Raw genomic sequence first — 17,966 nt, 5'->3', positions numbered from 1 at the left:
AAAAGACGATAGTCTTTGGCAAGAAAATGTGTGAAAATACAAAGACTATAGTCTTTGGGATGAAAATGTGTTAAATTGCAAAGATTATAGTCTTAGGCATGACAATGTGAAAATGCAATGAGTATAGTCTTCGGCATGAAAATGTGTGAAAATACAAAAAATATAGTCTTTGGCATTAAAATGTGTGAAAATGCAAACACTATAGTCTTTGGCATGAGAATGTGTGAAAATGCAAAGACTTTAGTCTTCGGCATGAATCTAACTATCAAAGACTATACTTCGTGCCTCACTCCAAAGCATTGAGTTGGAATGTTCTTAATATGAATGTTTATGTAGTTGTAAGACATAAGAGATAATGAAAGATATAAGCGACGTTTTCAAGTCAGTTCATTTTATGAAAGTTGTGTCATTGCTTAGTTTAAATGTGGTAGACGACATGAGCCACCTTTAAAGTAAATGGTTTGAGCCCTGGGGTATCGTTATATGTTTGTAAATGTACATCGTCCAGGTTGGTATAGTCCTGAGAAGGACTGTTTTTGTTGTTGTTGATAATGATGCTTATTTAGTTTATGATACCATACCTTCACTATACATTTATTATGGTACAATACAAACAATACCTTAACATTATCATACTTGTATATAAACAAACAAGAATTACTATAGCCTTGACATCACTAGTTTTTCAAAGGTTTATCTAGATGAGATAAGTCCCATGTTGATGAAAGTGTGTTAGTAGAATCTAGTTCTTCTTGCAAGATGTCCGCACGAGATTGAAGAATAGAGACTTGCTGACGAAGAGATCGAATAGTGTCTTCAAGTTCCTGAAAAAAAGTTTTTTCCAATCAGCACCAAGTCAATAAAAACGCGAGAAATTTTTAATGCAATCATTTACGTTTTTCATTTGTCGAGGAAGCAAATTGTTCATTTTCTCTTCATATTCATATTGAAGTTTGGAAATCTGAAATGGAACGTGGAAACACTGCTAAATTATCACCGGCTGACTCCTATACAATACACGATATCCAATATGACAAACTCCTTATCACAATACATCCTCAAGAGTACACGCATATCCTTGAGGTTCTCAACAATTTACATACATACCTTTTCTTGTAGATCGATCTCCGTTTTTCTTGCTTCTTTTTCAGTTTCTCTGGTCAAATTTTTTAGACGTTCTATATCGTTCTCTAGTGACTATTTAACAACAAAAGTGTTTCAACTGGTTATTAAATTGGTTATTTTTAGAGATGCGGGAAATATTCATTGATATGTACCTTACATGGACTGCGCGTTCCCAATATGGTGAGTGCAAAAATTTGAAGCCGGAAGTAGACAGCTCTAATTAGATGCTCCGCCATATTGAACAGTCCCATTCAAAAGAATAATCGATAGTAAAGAACCACGATAGCAATGAATTTTGGAGCGCATTGTACTTATACACCCTAAAAAATCTTTCAACGTGAAGCAAAAAGCATTCTCTTGCGATAGTAACTCTCAAATGGTGTTACAAAAGTTTGGAAAAAACCCTTTCTTTACAGTACAACTGCTTCCTACACTTAATCTTGTTAAAGCTAATATGTAGCAGTTTCGTCAAAGCACCATAAGAGACGATTCTCGCAATTTTTCATAGCAGAAAATGATACAATTTGTATGTCACCCTCCTAAAGTAGGATTGTACAATATGGCGGCTTTCCGGCTTCAAATTCAATCAGTGAAGCGCGATCCGTGTAATATACATATGAATGGAAATATTTATTACCTTTATTACCACTGAATGATGATTCTTAAGCATTTCTTTATCTTCTTCGTGTTTACGTGCTGTGATATTGAAGCGTTCCTCGTGAGAATTTTGCAAACTACACATTAAGATAACATTTTAGTGTGTACATCCAGGTTATTGAGATCAATGGATGGCGGTGTTGTGATAAGATATACAGTGGTAGTGCATGATGATGGTAAGTTTTGTTTTACTTTGAAAACAATAAGACGAATAATGAAGAAACTACTGTAGGGGAAGGATGAACAAGGAGGGAGGGGGAAGGAAGGAATAAGGAGTGGATGGAATGGAGGGGTAGTGGATGGAAGGAGAGGGGTGGATGAATGGAAGGTGGATGACAAGGAGTGGAGGTGAAGGTGACGAATGGATATGAAGAGATGAAAAGAAGGAGGAGGATGAAGGAAGGAGGTGGAATGGAAGGAAGGAAGGATGGAAGGTGGAAGGGTGGAATGGAAGAAGGAATGGAAGGAGGTGGAATGGAAGGAAGGAAGGAGGGTGGAAGGTGGAAGGAAGGGATGAAGGAGGGTGGAATGGAGGTGGATGGAAGGGTGGATGAACGAGGGAGGTGTAGTTAGAGGTGAGATGAACAACGAGAGGTGTGAAGGAGGTGATGAATGGAATGGAAGAAGGTGATGGAAGAACAGGAAGGATGGAATGAAGTGGAGGTAGTGGATGGAATGGATGGAATAAGGAGGAAGAAGGATGAATGGAATGGAAGGAGGTGGATGGAATGGAATGGATAACACAGAGGAAATGAAAAGATGGATGAAAATATCTGAACAAAGAATGGACAGAAATAAATGGCTGAAATATGAAGACGAACAAATATAAAATATGAACGACATAACAAATATAAAATATAAGATGACACAACGAAGAAGATATGATGTAGAAAACACTATAATGAATAACATAAAACCGCTAAAACGACAGTAAATGAACCTCTTGCATTTTCTTTGATCTTGCAATGTAATCTTCTTCCATTTGTTTTAATCGACTGTTTGTCTAAAATGCGGAAAAGAACAAATCCAGAACGAAGCCTAACTGAGACACATTAATTAAATGCCACCACAATTCAAATTTCCTAAAATCTAGAAACCTTATCCAAAATTTCTTCCATTTGTTTACTGTTCTGTTGTCGCTGCCATTCCAATCTTTCTTGTTCCATTTCCGTCTGAGACTTAGTTGCCTGAACATTAAAACCAACCATCATCAAAAATTGACCATTGCATGGAACATAAGGAGATGATACAAAAATGTTACAGCAAGAACGATAAAAAAACATTCTGTAAACCTGTGTTTCAAGTTTCCGTTCAAACGTCTGTTTTTCTTCATCCCGCAACATCCCTAATTCAACCAGTTGTTGCTTGTATAAACCCTCTTTCTTCATCAACTATAACATGAAAACATTTGTCAGAAATTTTTCTGTAAAATTGAAAACATCGAAGCGACTTTCAAAAACTACCAAGAATTTAATAAACATCACTATCCCCCGTGACGATACATAAACATCCCTACTTCCTACCGTAATGATACATAAACATCCCTACCTCCTCTCGTAATGATACATAAACATCCCTACCTCTTCTCGTAATGATACATAAACATCCCTAACTCCTCTCGTAATGATACATAAACATCCCTACCTCTTCTCGTAATGATACATAAACATCCCTAACCTCCTCGTAATGATACATAAACATCCCTACTTCCCGTAATGATACATAAACATCCCTACCTCCTCTCGTAATGATACATAAACATCCTACCTCCTTCGCAACGGTACATAAACATCCCTACCTCCTCTCGTAACGATACATAAACATCCCTACCTCCTCTCGTAACGATACATAAACATCCCTACCTCCTCCCGTAATGATACATAAACATCCCTACCTCCTCTCGTAACGATACATAAACATCCCTACCTCCTCTCGCAACGATACATAAACATCCCTACCTCCTCTCGTAACGATACATAAACATCCCTACCTCCTCCCGTGACGATACATAAACATCCCTACCTCCTCTCGCAACGATACATAAACATCCCTACCTCCTCTCGTAACGATACATAAACATCCCTACTCTCCTCCCGTGACGATACATAAACATCCCTACCTCCTCCTGTGACGATACATAAACATCCCTACCTCTCTCCTCGTAACGATACATAAACATCCCTACCTCCTCTCGTAACGATACATAAACATCCCTACCTCCTCTCGTAATGATACATAAACATCCCTACCTCCTCTCGTAATGATACATAAACATCCCTACCTCCTCTCGTAATGATACATTCACTTGTTGAAGTTCATTTATGGAGTTTGCATCAATTGTTGATTTATTGCGATATTTGCTTTCCATCTCCCAGAAGACGTCGTTTTCCTCATTGTTTACAGCCTGAAACAAAGATGAAAAGAAAAGGAAACATTGGATTAGATTGTTCTCGAGAAGGTTTTGACGTAACTGCCAAAGTGATGGAGTATCCATAAAATATAACGCGATATGAAAGGATGAAATTGCGAAGAAGGATAAGGAAGATGTGAGTGGATAAAGAAGGATAGAAGGGATGTGAATGGCAAAGAAGATAAAGGGATGTGGAGTGGTAAAAAGGATATGGAAAGAGATGTGAGTGGTAAAGACCAGATATGCGATGGAGCGGTGCTATATAAAGGGATGAGTGGTAGAGAAGGATATAAAGGATGTGGAGTGGTGGTGAGAAGGATATAAAGGGATATGAGTGGTAGAGAAGGATATAAAGGGATATGAGTGGTAAAGAAGGATATAAAGGGATGTGAGTGGTAGAGAAGGATATAAGGGATGTGAGTGGTAAAGGTGTAGTAAATAAATAAACCGTCACCTTTTCTCGTTCATGTTCTCTATTCAACATCTCATTCTCATGTTCATGTTCCCGTATCATTATTGCCTTTTCCTGTTCATGAGTTATTTTCAACTCTGAAACCTTCAACCGTAAATTAAAATATGTGACGTCACCATTTCCATCTTACGTCAAAATTTTAGAAAATTTGAGAGGAAAGTCTGAGAGTAGAAATCAATTTTGCTACACTGCAGGTAATGTAAAATTCAATACGAACAGTAGAAAGTATATATTTTCAAGAGATATTATAATGTTTTTTTATTTGAGAAATAGATTTCTACTTGTCTAGTTTAACAGTTCAAACACAGCATGTTTGTGACTACCGCTAAGGTTGTCGAAACTACAGTCAACATCAACAACATCGGTCCTTCTCAGGACTTTACTAACCTGGACGATCTACATTCACCAATATGTAACTATACTCTTTGGTTCAAACCATTTATTTTATTTTATCATTAGGACGACAGAGCAAACAACTTCCTAACGACTACATACGTTTTGCATGGAACGTCAGACTTGACTCTGAAGATGACTACCGGTAAGGTTGTCGAAACGTCAGTCAACAACAACAAAAACAGTCCTTCTAAGGACTATACTAACCTGGACGATCTACATTTAAAACGCGTAACGATACTCCGTGTTCAAACCATTTACGTTTAAAGTTCAAACACTTGTTGCTAATTTTATTTCCAAGTTTTCTTATATGCAGAGTGTTTAACAAAAGATTACGGTTAAAATAAATAAACTTACCAACTTTTCGTGGCGCATGCGTTCACTTTCAATTTGTCGTGTATACTCCTTCGCCTGTTTCTCACGAGAAGAACGTGATCTTTCTAGATCCTGTTCCACTTTATCCATCTGAATCCATTCATATCACAGCATAGATGATGACGTATTAACAAAGATGAAAATTCACGTGACAAGCATAAACTTACTTGTAGTTTTGCGTCCTCAAACATTTTCCGTGATGTCTCTTCCATTTGTATCTTGAATTCTGCCAAGGCCTTTTGAGCTTCCTCGTCCTTGTCACGATGTGACGCCACAGCTCTCTCTAATTCATCGTTCTTATCTCTAAGAGAAACAAAAAAGTGCATCTGAACATACAAACATCCATAAAAAAAAACACATGTATGCAAATCTGTTTTCTTTAATACCTTAACGAAGCTTCAAGTTGAAAGATACGTTTATCATTCTCATCGCGTACTTCATTTAACACTTGTTCAAGGTGACGTTCCTAATTTGAACGGATGAAGACTGTCTTCAACTGATAGTCATTGGCAATACCACACATCTTCTTTACTTTATGGCAGTAAATAAAACTCTCTTTAACTGTCAGTCATTAACAATATCTTTAACTACTAGAGTAGATTGGGTCGAGTCTTTCCTGAAGATTTCATCGTTATAGTTTGAATTTCTTTTGAGATATCATGTATTGTGCACAAAGAATAGCCAAATTTGATAAAATAGGCCCATTCGTCGCTCACATTCAAACATGAGAACTGCTTCATATTGGCTGACTCGTAGCAAACGATCAAAATTTATAATCTTACTTGTTTGTAGATGTAGATCCCTGGGTTAGTGCAGTTGTGAGAAGGAATGTTGGTGTTAGAATCCGCTGACGTTTGACACCGTTGGCGATAGTCAACGACAGCGTCAAGCGAGGAGAATATGTCCGACTCCTCGTATTGTACACAGATCAGTGTATGTAGTCAATATAAAGAGGAAAAGTGTTTCATTAGATTGCACTAACCTACACAATCTATATCTACAAACAAGTAACGATACTCCAGCGTTCAATTCATTCATTTCAACCATAACCTTATCAGTTTTTTACCAAACCGTGACCTACAACCAACGAAAAAACCATGAACTCCTCGTGCCTTTACATTACTAATCCAAGTTATATAATTCAGACCAACTCTACCTTATTCTCAAAGTTATGTTGCATTTCAACTTTTTCATGAAGATGTACTCTGGCGATTTCTTCTACATCATTGTGTCTTTCCTGTTCTTTAACTGCTATCTGTCGTTCTAACTCGAGCACGTCTGTCTTTAGTTTGTTGATTGTTGTTGATGTCTAGTGAGAATCGTGTTTTAATTAATTACTGGAAAAAATGTTCATAACAAAAGCGAAAAGGAAAGAATTGTCAGGACCTGTGTAAGAACGATTTCTTTCTCCTTTTTTTCACGGTCAACTTCATCTCTCGTTTTCTTTTCCAATTCTTTTATCTTTGTTTCGTGGTCTCTTGTCATGTTTTCAATCCTACGTTCAGAACTCGCCACACTATAAATAAATGATATACAGATTATACATATAAAATATCATTTTTAAAAATCATATTTTAATAAACATCGTACTTTTCCTTTAAATGGTCATATTCCGCCTGAAGAGTCTTTAGTTGTTTTTCACATTCACTCTTGATGAAAATAAACATACAAAAAAATTAAACTTATGAGATAAAAATGTTCTCTAAAATATATAGTTATAGGGTGAAAGACATAAATTACAAAATCAAATTAAGAATAGGATGAAAATCTATCAAAACCCAGAGTATTGTACAATGTTAATGCCATATCGATAGTGATTGGCTAAGGGCCTACAGGTAAGAAAGCTTTGGTATTTATAATTGTATAATAAAACAATTTTAAACTCAGGTTCGCGCATTGTATGGTGGTATCAGAAATACATTGTATGTATCAGAAAAACATTGTATGGTGGTATCAGAAATACATTGTATGTGGTATCAGAAATACATTGTATGGTGGTATCAGAAATACATTGTATGGTGGTATCAGAAATACATTGTATGGTGTTATCAGAAATACATTGTATGGTGGTATCAGAAATACATTGTATGGTGGTATCAGAAATACATTGTATGGTGGTATCAGAAAAACATACTATGGTGGTATCAGAAATACATTGTATGGTGATATCAGAAATACATTGTATGGTGGTATCAGAAATACATTGTATGGTGGTATCAGAAATACATTGTATGGTGGTATCAGAAAACATACTATGGTATCAGAAATACATTGTATGGTGGTATCAGAAATACATTGTATGGTGGTATCAGAAATACATTGTATGGTGGTATCAGAAATACATTGTATGGTGGTATCAGAAAAATACATTGTATGGTGGTATCAGAAATACATTGTATGGTGGTATCAGAAAAACATTGTATGGTGGTATCAGAAATACATTGTATGGTGGTATCAGAAATACATTGTATGGTGGTATCAGAAATACATTGTATGGTGCAGTATCAGAAATACATTGTATGGTGGTATCAGAAATACATTGTATGGTGGTATCAGAAATACATTTATGGTGATATCAGAAATACATTGTATGGTCAGATATTGGTGATACATTGTATGTATGGTATCAGAAATACATTGTATGGTGGTATCAGAAAAACATTGTATGGTGGTATCAGAAATACATTGTATGGTGGTATCAGAAATACATTGTATGGTGGTATCAGAAATACATTGTATGGTGATATTGGAAATACATTGTATGGTGGTATCAGAAATACATTGTATGGTGGTATCAGAAATACATTGTATGGTGGTATCAGAAAAACATTGTATGGTGGTATCAGAAATACATTGTATGGTGGTATCAGAAAAACATTGTATGGTGGTATCAGAAAAACATTGTATGGTGGTATCTTGTTGAAACAAAAACTGTCAGCAGAGCTAACATTCAAATATATAAAATGCGTCATTATTAATACCTTTTCATATTCAATATTTCTCGTTCCAGAACGTAATGTTTCACACTCAATTCTAAGTCTTTCTATCTCTTGTTCCAATTTCTTCACAACTTCATTCAAGCCTTCCATTTCTCTTTTATTTTCATCCTCCATCTTTGCAATTCTTGCATTCGTCTCTTCTAAAATATCTTGGATCTCACGAGTATGTTCCTTCTGCATTTCAAACTTCTCTTGTTCAAATTCTGATATCTTGTCGTGAAGCTGAATAAAAAAGTACGAAAAAATCAACAACCATTGACTAAGGCAAACGTTTACACTAAAGTACTCTGATGTTCTTAATTGTTCCTATGCTTCTCTAAGACATTTGTTTGCACAATATGCCTCTTAAAAAGTAACACGTTTTTATGGGAATGATAGACTTTCAATAATCTTTCGTGTTAATACTATTAAATATTTTCACCAAATTAAAAAGCTAGAATTGTTTACCTGGTCCGACAGCAATCTATCTGATATAGTGTAAACAAATCGTAAAACATCCCAACACACAAAAAAACAACTTTTATATAAACACGAAAAGAAAGAATTCTCACATTCTTTTAAAATCATTTGTTGCATTCTAACCTTCTTTTCAATATCATTTACTGCATAAACTAATAATTCTAACCTTCTTTTCAGAATCATTTACTGCAGAGATTATAAATTCTAACCTTCTTTTCAGAATTATTTAATGCATTAATTAAGAATTCTAACGATCTTTTCAGTATCATTTACTGCTTTAATTAAGAATTCTAACCCTCTTTTCAGAATGTTTTACTGAATAATTAAGAATTCTAACCTTCTTTTCAGTATCATTAACTGCTTTAATTAAGAATTCTAACCTACTTTTCAGAATGTTGTACTGAATAATTAAGAATTCTAACCTTCTTTTCAGTATCATTCACTGCTTTAATTAAGAGTTCTAACCTTCTTTTCAATATCATTTACTGCTTTAATTAAGAATTCTAATCTTCTTTTCAGTATCATTTACTGCTTTAATTAAGAATTATAACCTTCTTTTCAGAATCATTTAATGCATTAATTAAGAATTCTAACGATCTTTTCAGTATCATTTACTGCTTTAATTAAGAATTCTAACCTTCTTTTCAGAATGTTTTACTGAATAATTAAGAATTCTAACCTTCTTTTCAGTATCATTCACTGCTTTAATTAAGAATTCTAACCTTCTTTTCAGAATGTTGTACTGAATAATTAAGAATTCTAACCTTTTCAGTATCATTCACTGCTTTAATTAAGAGTTCTAACCTTCTTTTCAATATCATTTACTGCTTTAATTAAGAATTCTAATCTTCTTTTCAGTATCATTTACTGCTTTAATTAAGAATTCTAACCTTCATTTTAGAATCATTTAATGCTTTAATTAAGAGTTCTAACCTTCTTTTCAATATCATTTACTGCTTTAATTAAGAATTCTAACCTTCTTTTCAGTATCATTTACTGCTTTAATTAAGAATTCTAACCTTCATTTCAGAATCATTTACTGCTTTAATTAAGAATTCTAACCTTCATTTCAGAATCATTTAATGCTTTAATTAAGAGTTCTAACCTTCTTTTCAATAACATTTACTGCTTTAATTAAGAATTCTAACCTTCTTTTCAGTATCATTTACTGCTTTAATTAAGAATTCTAACCTTCATTTCAGAATTATTTAATGCATTAATTAAGAATTCTAACCTTCTTTTCAGAATCGTTTACTGCTTTAATTAAGAATTCTAACCTTCATTTCAGAATCATTTAATGCTTTAATTAAGAATTCTAACCTTCATTTCAGAATCATTTAATGCATTAATTAAGAATTCTAACCTTCTTTTCAGAATCGTTTACTGCATTTATTCCTCGATCTTGTTCACAATTCTTCAATTCGCAAACAGTTTTGTCTCGTTGTTCACGTAATCGTTCCATTTCCCGTGCTTGTGTCACAACTAAATATACATTTTATAAAAGTCAAACGACATCAATAAATGAAAGAATGAAAGAAGAAGAAAAACCCGAAAATTATTCCGCACATACTCTTTCTATCCTGTTTCTTCAATCTACTCTCAGTCTCCGTCAATTTATTACGATACTTCGCCTTCATTTCTTCCAATTCGTTATTTTTACGATCTAATATCTAAAAAAAACGACGCAAAATGATTTTGCGCTAACGATGATACACAAAGTGCCAGAAAATTGTTAAATAAAGTGAATGATTTGAACCCGGGAGTATTGTTAGTGAAGATCAGGTTTGAACAGTCCTTGGGCCGGTTGCACGAAGCCTGGATAGTGTTATCCATTGGATAGTAGTTTCTCAAAGCTTGTGAAAAAAAAGTATTTATGCTTTCTTTGCGATAACGAAATTTTGTAATTCTAAAACCAATATTTTATTTCATTGATTGTACAGTTCAAATCCTGGATTTTCGCTATTCAAGCGATTTTTGAAGCGTTCGAAAATATCGCTATGCAGTGGATAGTGCTATTCGACCTTCGTGCAACCGACTCCTGAAATTTAAATGTTAACTGACATTTCGACATCCTTGGCGGTAGACATCTTCAAAGTCAAATGAAAAGTGCGATCCATACAAACATTTTATGATGCTTCCAGGTTTAAACCACTCAATTTACAAGAGTCAATAACTTCACTCCAACGCCAAGGATGTCAAAAAAGTCCTTCTCAGGACTGCAGCAACCTGAAAAATCCTCACCAAAGAAAAATGGTTTTCCACAAACCTTTTGTACAGACAAATCATGCTGTTGTTGTAACCTTAATTTTTCTTCGTGAAATCTTGCTTCCATCAACTTGTTCCTTGCCTGCATCTGCAAAATTGTAAGTATCACGTTAGGACACAAGGCAACATGGTTAACGAAACACATATTATATATCTACGAAAGTACCTGTTTATCCATAGTTACTCGTTGAAGTATACTATCATCATCCTCGGTGATCGACCTCGCTAGATTAGGAAAAATCGATTTATTAATCGAAAAATGAACAGAGAAAAAACAAAAAATAAGTAAAACTTTTGTTCCAGAATATTGAGAATAATTTCTTTCACTATATTTAAACCATTTACATCGTAAAATAGAGGAGTAATTGTTCTTCTTTTCATCATTTGAGTTCATCTAACAACAAAAAAGGAATAATATAAAAAGGAATGAAGGCAATACAATTTAACTTTGTTCAAAAAACAAGAGCTATTCAGTTACAAACAGACATACATTGATTTCAAAATAGTAAATTGGCTACAGTGTCAACGAACACTTACTAAATTAGAAATAATTACTGTTAGAAACAATAAAACAATTTGCAAGTCAACTTTTCAGGACTGTGTTTTGAAATCAAGAGTTTTTCTACGAACACTTACTAAATTAGAAATAATTATTGTTAGAAATAATAAAACAATTTGCAAGGCAACTTTTCAGGACTGTGTTTTGAAATCAAGACGTTTTTCTACGAACACTCACTAAATTAGAAATAATTACTGTTAGAAATAATAAAACAATTTGCAAGTCAACTTTTCAGGACTGTGTTTTGAAATCAAGAGGTTTTGTTAAACATTTATATACCAGCACGAAGCTAAATTTTACTTGTAGGCCAGAGTGCGAGAAGACAAAGTCAAATATGAACTTGGAACTAAACATAGCTAATACTTGAAACACTCGCTATAAAGTTTGGTAGAAAGTAGCCGCCCGTTTTATATCAAGTTTAATGAGAACGGTGTGATAAAATTAAATCGGAGCATGCGCGTGCATCTCCAAAAGCTAAAGTTATCAACAGATAGAAGTTTATACTCACTGGAGTTGACACTGATTGGCTTAAATCGCCGTTGAGAATTTCACGCAGATAAATCGGTTCGTATCTCATAGTTCCTCGAGTGTTTAGCTTCGTTTTATAAGGTGACGGACTCAGTTCTTCTTCCATAGTGGTAAAATTCCTGCTACATGAAATGCTATTTTCATCATTTAGATAGCTCTCCGTTAGTGTTCTGTCAAGATAAAAACATTAATGATCCTTTACAAACTCTTGTTGTCGAAGACAATTCTAATATCACAAACCGTTTGGTTGAAGAGTGTCTTTTTGAAGGTTCGTACGACAAAATTGAGTCATCTCGCTTCATGCCTGCGTTAAAATAATAATAACATGGCGTAGAGATCTACATGAATGATGAGAATCCATCGTCCTTCTCTGAAAATACTATATTTCCACCAAGTTCTTCAAAATTCGTCATAATGAACTATCGCTAACTCACGCCCGCGCGGAGTGCGACATAAAAATCCCGCTTTCTCTAATGAATGGCAAAGTCGTTTCTTTAGCAATTGCAAGATATTTGCTAAAATATTCCAACTGAGCAATCATTCAGATAAATTACCGTCTTCGAATAATTATGATAAGATTTTGAAGCCCGAATTATTGAATGCAGAATTTTTTTTTAAATACGAGCGCTAGATCTCAAAAATGGCACAGCAAGTGAGAGCATTCAATCTTGATATGAAAACAATACATCAAAACAAATCCATCAACTCCTCATTTCCAAACCGCACTAGCTTCAAAACACAGTCAACTTTTTATTATTCAAGAGTAAAATTTATTGAGACCGTGCTTCAAAGTGTCCCTGATGATACATTAAGCTCCTCGCATATCCTACTAGGTGTAACACTGTCCTCATTCTGGTATATTAAGTTTTTAAAGTGTACCTGATGATACATTTAATTCCCTCTTTATCCAGCTAGGTGTAATACTATTTTCATTCTAGAATATCAAATACGAAAACTTGAGAACTATCATTACAAGAAATGCTGAGGAACTGGGTTTGTTTAAGTAAGTCAATTTTTTTATCAACTTACCTCATTTTCATACCATGATGATGATGATGATAACCTTGATGATTCGTCCATGTAAACGGACTGTAGGGTAAAATAAAAAAATTTCTGGATCATAAAGAATATTTAGAAGAAAAGACAAGAGATTACAGGAGAAAACATGGCTATACCAGAAATACACGTCCGCAGGGAAGACGAAAAGATTACAATGGAAACCAAAGATTGTAAAGAAAAGTACAGCAGAGTGTAGAAGAATCAAAGAAAGGATAATATAGGAAATTAGCGGAGAAAAGAAGAGAATACAAGAGACTGGGTACAAGAAAATGCAAAGAAAATCGAAAGAAAAGCTTTGGTTTGCCCATTTTAGTAAACTTCTAACAAAATATCCTAACGCCGACAAAAAACAGAGCAAAATTATCAGAGTAATGTCGATACGAAAACAACTTTCATAAAAATATAGTATTTTATATATGGCAAACAGCATGTCTCCATATTGCATTAACTTTATACGTAGATATGTGAGAGTAACACTTTCATACGATTCCGAGACAAAGCGCTTTTTCGAAATATCAGTATGCCAAAGACAAAAAGCTCGTCAAATTTCATAGATTGCAAAAATCTAAGATAGCATGGTGGGTTTGAAACTTCAATTGGCCAACAGGACAAAAGTGAAAGATTTTTCAAATCAGGTCAGATTTTTTCTATTGCGAGCCGTATCTTTTTGAAGAAAGAGTTTAGTTAGAGCTTTTCAATTAGTTAAAATCTTTTTTCCTTATAGGTCGTTTTATGAAAACTTTTCTCGTGGAGACTTTTTACCAAAGCTACGTAAATCTGAAAGTTTTAACCGAAAGCAGGATTTTCTCCTGAGCTGGAGTATTTTTGATCCAATTCAGAGTTGAAACCGACGGAGTTTGCACAGCACTAGACAAAGAAATACAAATATGGGAGAATATAGGAGGATAATGGAGAATATAGGAGGATAGTGGAAGATATAGAAAAATATAGGAGAATATAGGAAAATATAGGAGAATATAGGAGGATATAGGAGGATATAGGAGAATATAGGAGAATATAAGAGATTACCAGAGGATAGAGGAAAATATACAATTCAATTTAAAGAGCCAATAAATAGATGTCTAATGTTGTATTTTACATACCATGGATTTTGGTAATGTTGGGAGAGGTCCTGATTCAGGTCGTAGACAAAATGGTTCATCAATTATGTTTCGTTTTAACATACTTAACAGAACTTCAGCATACATATTCCTGTTTTCTCTAGAGCAAAAATGATCATGAACATTTAAAATAACTTTATGTTTACTCATTCATTTATATTTTTAAACTACAAAAGAATCCTTTATTCACAAACCAAACATGTTGAAGTAACCAAATAAATATAATAATGTTGGAGTCAACATGAACTCTAGGACATCCAAATCAGTTTACCCACCATGCTACATACAATACTACCCTCCCCTCCCCCCCATATAGAACTGAGCTGGTTGGGTGGACGGACCATGTTGTGTTTGGTGGTATTTGGGACAGCGTAAGGCCTAGAGGTACATAAGAGTTCACTCTTCACATAGGAGTAAATTCTTCAAAACTTTTGTTTATTCTGGGCTGTGTGAAAGCCGTAAAAAGGCAATGACGTGCATGGCAGTACTTGGAAATTTTACATAACACCACTTGCTTTAAATATTTTTGTGTTTCGTAGGAATTTTTTTCATAAAATGTATTCTGTAATTCAAACAACACCATTAAGGACTTGCAACGACTAACTGCCATTTGCCACATTTGTTTTCAATAGTTATTAATGAAAAATCTTCACAGGTAATTTTTTAATTTTTGAATTCAATGTTGGGAAATGCCATACTTTATCTATGGCAGATGAAGAAACTATGACATACCTTGAGTTTAAAGAGCTGCCAGGATTTTCACAAAGCTTCTTTATCCATAAAGCCATTCGCTCACGTTCTAAAGAGATGTTTTAAGGAGATGTACGTACATTTAACTACTGTAGAAATATAGTGAAATAATCTCATCATAAAATATCACCATCAAAATTATCAATAACCTTCTAAAGAAGAGAAACATACAGGCACATACAACCAAGGCATTATGCTATAATATTATACAAAAATATATAAACTGCATACAAGTCATATATTCATAAGAATCCTAAAAACTACAAGATTAAATCAATCAATGTCTTCATTAACTTGTCAACAAGTCATTGCAAACAAAGATAAAAGAACCACCCAAAGGAGTATGAAAACAATGAAGTTGATGAAGTCTTTAACAAACAGAAGATTATCAATAATCAGGATATGTCATTGGAAACAGAAGCTAAAAAAAATAACCTGATTTCCTGTCTAACTTTAGGACAAATGGTTTCATGTTTGAAACCATATTGTGAAAAGCATCATCCAGCTGGTCTGCTGAAGATAACTTTCGGCTGGATTTGGAAATCCCAACTTCTCTCCCGGACATCGCGGTGATTTTATTTACTTTGTTGAGTCAACAATGTTTAGAATTCATTTGTAAACAAAACAAAATCTCTTCATCTTTCTTTCTTTACGGACTGCAGGAGAGCAAAGTAACGTTCCATAAAGAGACACCCACTGGTATTAAAATAAGCAAACATCACTTATATATTACAAATACCGTGAAAGCGTTTTTCTAAACAATCATCCACACCAGATTCATCCTTTCTACTGTCCTCGGCGTCTTTCTCATAAATTTCTTGAGTATGCTTTAGATCATCATCAAATCATATTGTTTTGCTAAATACATTTTACACATCACGACGCATTCCAGGAGTCTAAATCAATATTATTTGAAGCAAGAAGAAAATACATTTTTTCACTTGAAACTCCCGCCATTAAAATTTGGGAAGGATAGCATACAGGGGGGGAGTACATAAAGTTATAGGGGGAGGAAGAAATATGGCTGATACTTGAATAACGAGCAATGAATGACAGTATTATTCTATCGATATTTCAAGTAGAATGTCCAGTAAACAGCAAATCAAAGAGACAATAAACTGTTTGTGTAGGATCATTATGTATAACAACGGCCGTTGGATCAAACCTGAAGTTTTTAGACTTGCAAAATTCAATAAAGTTGAGGCTGTAGAAGCCATGTGGTGCCTTCTTCGCGAAACTGTTTGGTTTATAAAATACAACACTTTTTGCGCTCAAAATGAGTTTTCCACTGCTAACACAACGCATAACATACAATGGACAAAACAGGAGCTTTATAAGCAAGGATATTACTTGAAATCATTTTATGACTTACCCGAAGATTCTTCCTGTGGCAGTCAAGAAATACTGCTGGCATTTGGATGGCTCTTTTCTAAAGCAAATGTTTTAAACAAACTATTAGACGGTTATCACAACATGTTTGAAGAGTGTATGCCTGTCGACCAGGAACTATTAGCACCCAAGCAACAAAGACCAAATTATGACCTAACAGATAATAAAGTTGAAGAAAATAATGAAGATACAATTGATAAGATCAAGCAATTATCTTGGCTTACTGGCAATCTTTCTTTTAAATTCAAGGGTCTCTTTGCTGCTGAAAACAAGTTGGCATCAAACATTGTTAGAGTTCATTCATTCACAATGGTTGGACATGAAACTAAAGGTCATCTTTCTACGATGGAAGCTTATCTTCTACGACATCCCAAAGAATGTGATAAACTGTTGAACGAATGTCAGAATTTTAATTCGTATGTTGAAAATCTTGTCAAGTTTGTCGAGACCCAAGATGTGTTTTGGAAATGGCTTCAAAGTGTTTACAACTCAAAATATTCTGACTACGATCAAGTTGGTCCTGAATGGAATGTCAAAAATCAATGTAGGTCATGTCGTAATGCTTTGAAGACAAAAATGTTTGATATTAATGGATTGCAGGATGAAATTCAAAATGGTTTCACAAATTCAGAGATAGAAACTTTTTATCCCAAAAGTACTTTTAATAGAACACTTCGAGATTTCTCTGATGATTTGAGCTTCTTAAAATGTAACGAGAAATTGAGGATATTTCCTGAAATGAAAAAAGTTCCTTGTGAAAAGGCATCCGTAAAGAGCAGTGTTCAAAAAGCAATTGAATCTGTGAATAAAAATATTGCAAAGATTGAATTAAGTATTGCTGAATTACGTAACAAACATCTTCAAATATTAAATGTGATGATGGAAGAATTAGAAGAAGCTGTTTTGTTCACCATTGAAAATAGCAAATATAAAGAAATAAGAAGTAAATGATTATTCTTTGCTAAATGCAATCCTATTGCTCAAATTGCTTTATGTCAAATATAAATTCACATAAATAGCCATATGTCATTTATAGATGTCACACGCAACATCACAAATCTTTAAATATTTGTAGACATAGATGTTGATGTTGACTTGCATTTTCCATGATCTTAGCCGTAGTCATCTTTAGAGTCAAGAATCTATTGCTAGGAAGGCCCTGAAGATGACTACTGACAAGGTTGTCGAAACCCAACTTGACATCAACACCAACTGCAGTTCTCTTCAAATATCTTTAGTAAATGCTGAAGCCTAGTAGTAAAGCCTGACCTGGAGTTTTGGAAGAGCATTATGTTGAACACCAAACACAGAAGCCTTTCTAGGTCAGTTTGATGGGAAGCTCCCTTGGAAATATTTTTAAATGTAGAATCCTACAATACACAATTATAGATAGTATATTAGTCAT

At 34.2% G+C, this 17,966-nt stretch overlaps 2 protein-coding genes across 2 annotated transcripts; one reads left to right on the top strand and one right to left on the bottom strand.

The window, feature by feature from the left end:
* Window positions 1-561: 561 nt before the first annotated feature.
* LOC124447997 (centrosomal protein of 112 kDa-like) lies at window positions 562-16,450 on the bottom strand. Its single transcript, XM_046999006.1, has 29 exons — window positions 15,912-16,450; window positions 15,608-15,828; window positions 15,155-15,221; window positions 14,405-14,522; window positions 13,272-13,331; window positions 13,122-13,176; window positions 12,483-12,546; window positions 12,223-12,412; window positions 11,501-11,549; window positions 11,322-11,380; window positions 11,157-11,243; window positions 10,461-10,560; window positions 10,254-10,372; window positions 8,414-8,653; window positions 7,023-7,081; window positions 6,819-6,948; window positions 6,589-6,741; window positions 5,819-5,898; window positions 5,600-5,735; window positions 5,415-5,522; window positions 4,647-4,748; window positions 4,064-4,186; window positions 3,075-3,173; window positions 2,880-2,969; window positions 2,709-2,785; window positions 1,763-1,859; window positions 1,108-1,197; window positions 896-961; window positions 562-824 (listed from the first exon to the last, which is right to left on the bottom strand). Exons 2-29 carry the CDS (start codon window positions 15,735-15,737, stop codon window positions 678-680), a joined length of 2,895 nt encoding a protein of 964 aa, XP_046854962.1. The 5' UTR covers window positions 15,738-15,828; window positions 15,912-16,450; the 3' UTR covers window positions 562-677.
* Window positions 16,185-17,527, top strand: LOC124448709. The gene has a single exon (XM_046999649.1). The coding sequence runs from the start codon at window positions 16,256-16,258 to the stop codon at window positions 17,510-17,512; it is 1,257 nt and encodes a 418-aa protein (XP_046855605.1). The 5' UTR covers window positions 16,185-16,255; the 3' UTR covers window positions 17,513-17,527.
* Window positions 17,528-17,966: the final 439 nt, after the last annotated feature.

Source organism: Xenia sp. Carnegie-2017, unplaced genomic scaffold (assembly GCF_021976095.1).
Source record: "Xenia sp. Carnegie-2017 unplaced genomic scaffold, XeniaSp_v1 HiC_scaffold_23, whole genome shotgun sequence".
In the NCBI taxonomy this organism is placed as follows: Eukaryota; Metazoa; Cnidaria; class Anthozoa; order Malacalcyonacea; family Xeniidae; genus Xenia; species Xenia sp. Carnegie-2017.
The sequence above is the reverse complement of the archived record's forward strand: the minus strand, read 5'-3'. Positions and strand labels throughout refer to the sequence as shown.

Bases quoted from the DNA above. Each gene is read 5' to 3' on its own strand.
- LOC124447997 (XM_046999006.1), bottom strand. From the start codon at position 15,737: ATGTCCGGGAGAGAAGTTGGGATTTCCAAATCCAGCCGAAAGTTATCT. The intron at 12,547-13,121 runs GTACACTTTAAA...ATTTTAACGCAG, and splicing joins GGAATTAAATGTATCATCAG to GCATGAAGCGAGATGACTCA. The intron at 4,749-5,414 runs GTAAGTTTATTT...TTACGGTTGAAG, and splicing joins GCATGCGCCACGAAAAGTTG to GTTTCAGAGTTGAAAATAAC.
- LOC124448709 (XM_046999649.1), top strand. From the start codon at position 16,256: ATGTCCAGTAAACAGCAAATCAAAGAGACAATAAACTGTTTGTGTAGG.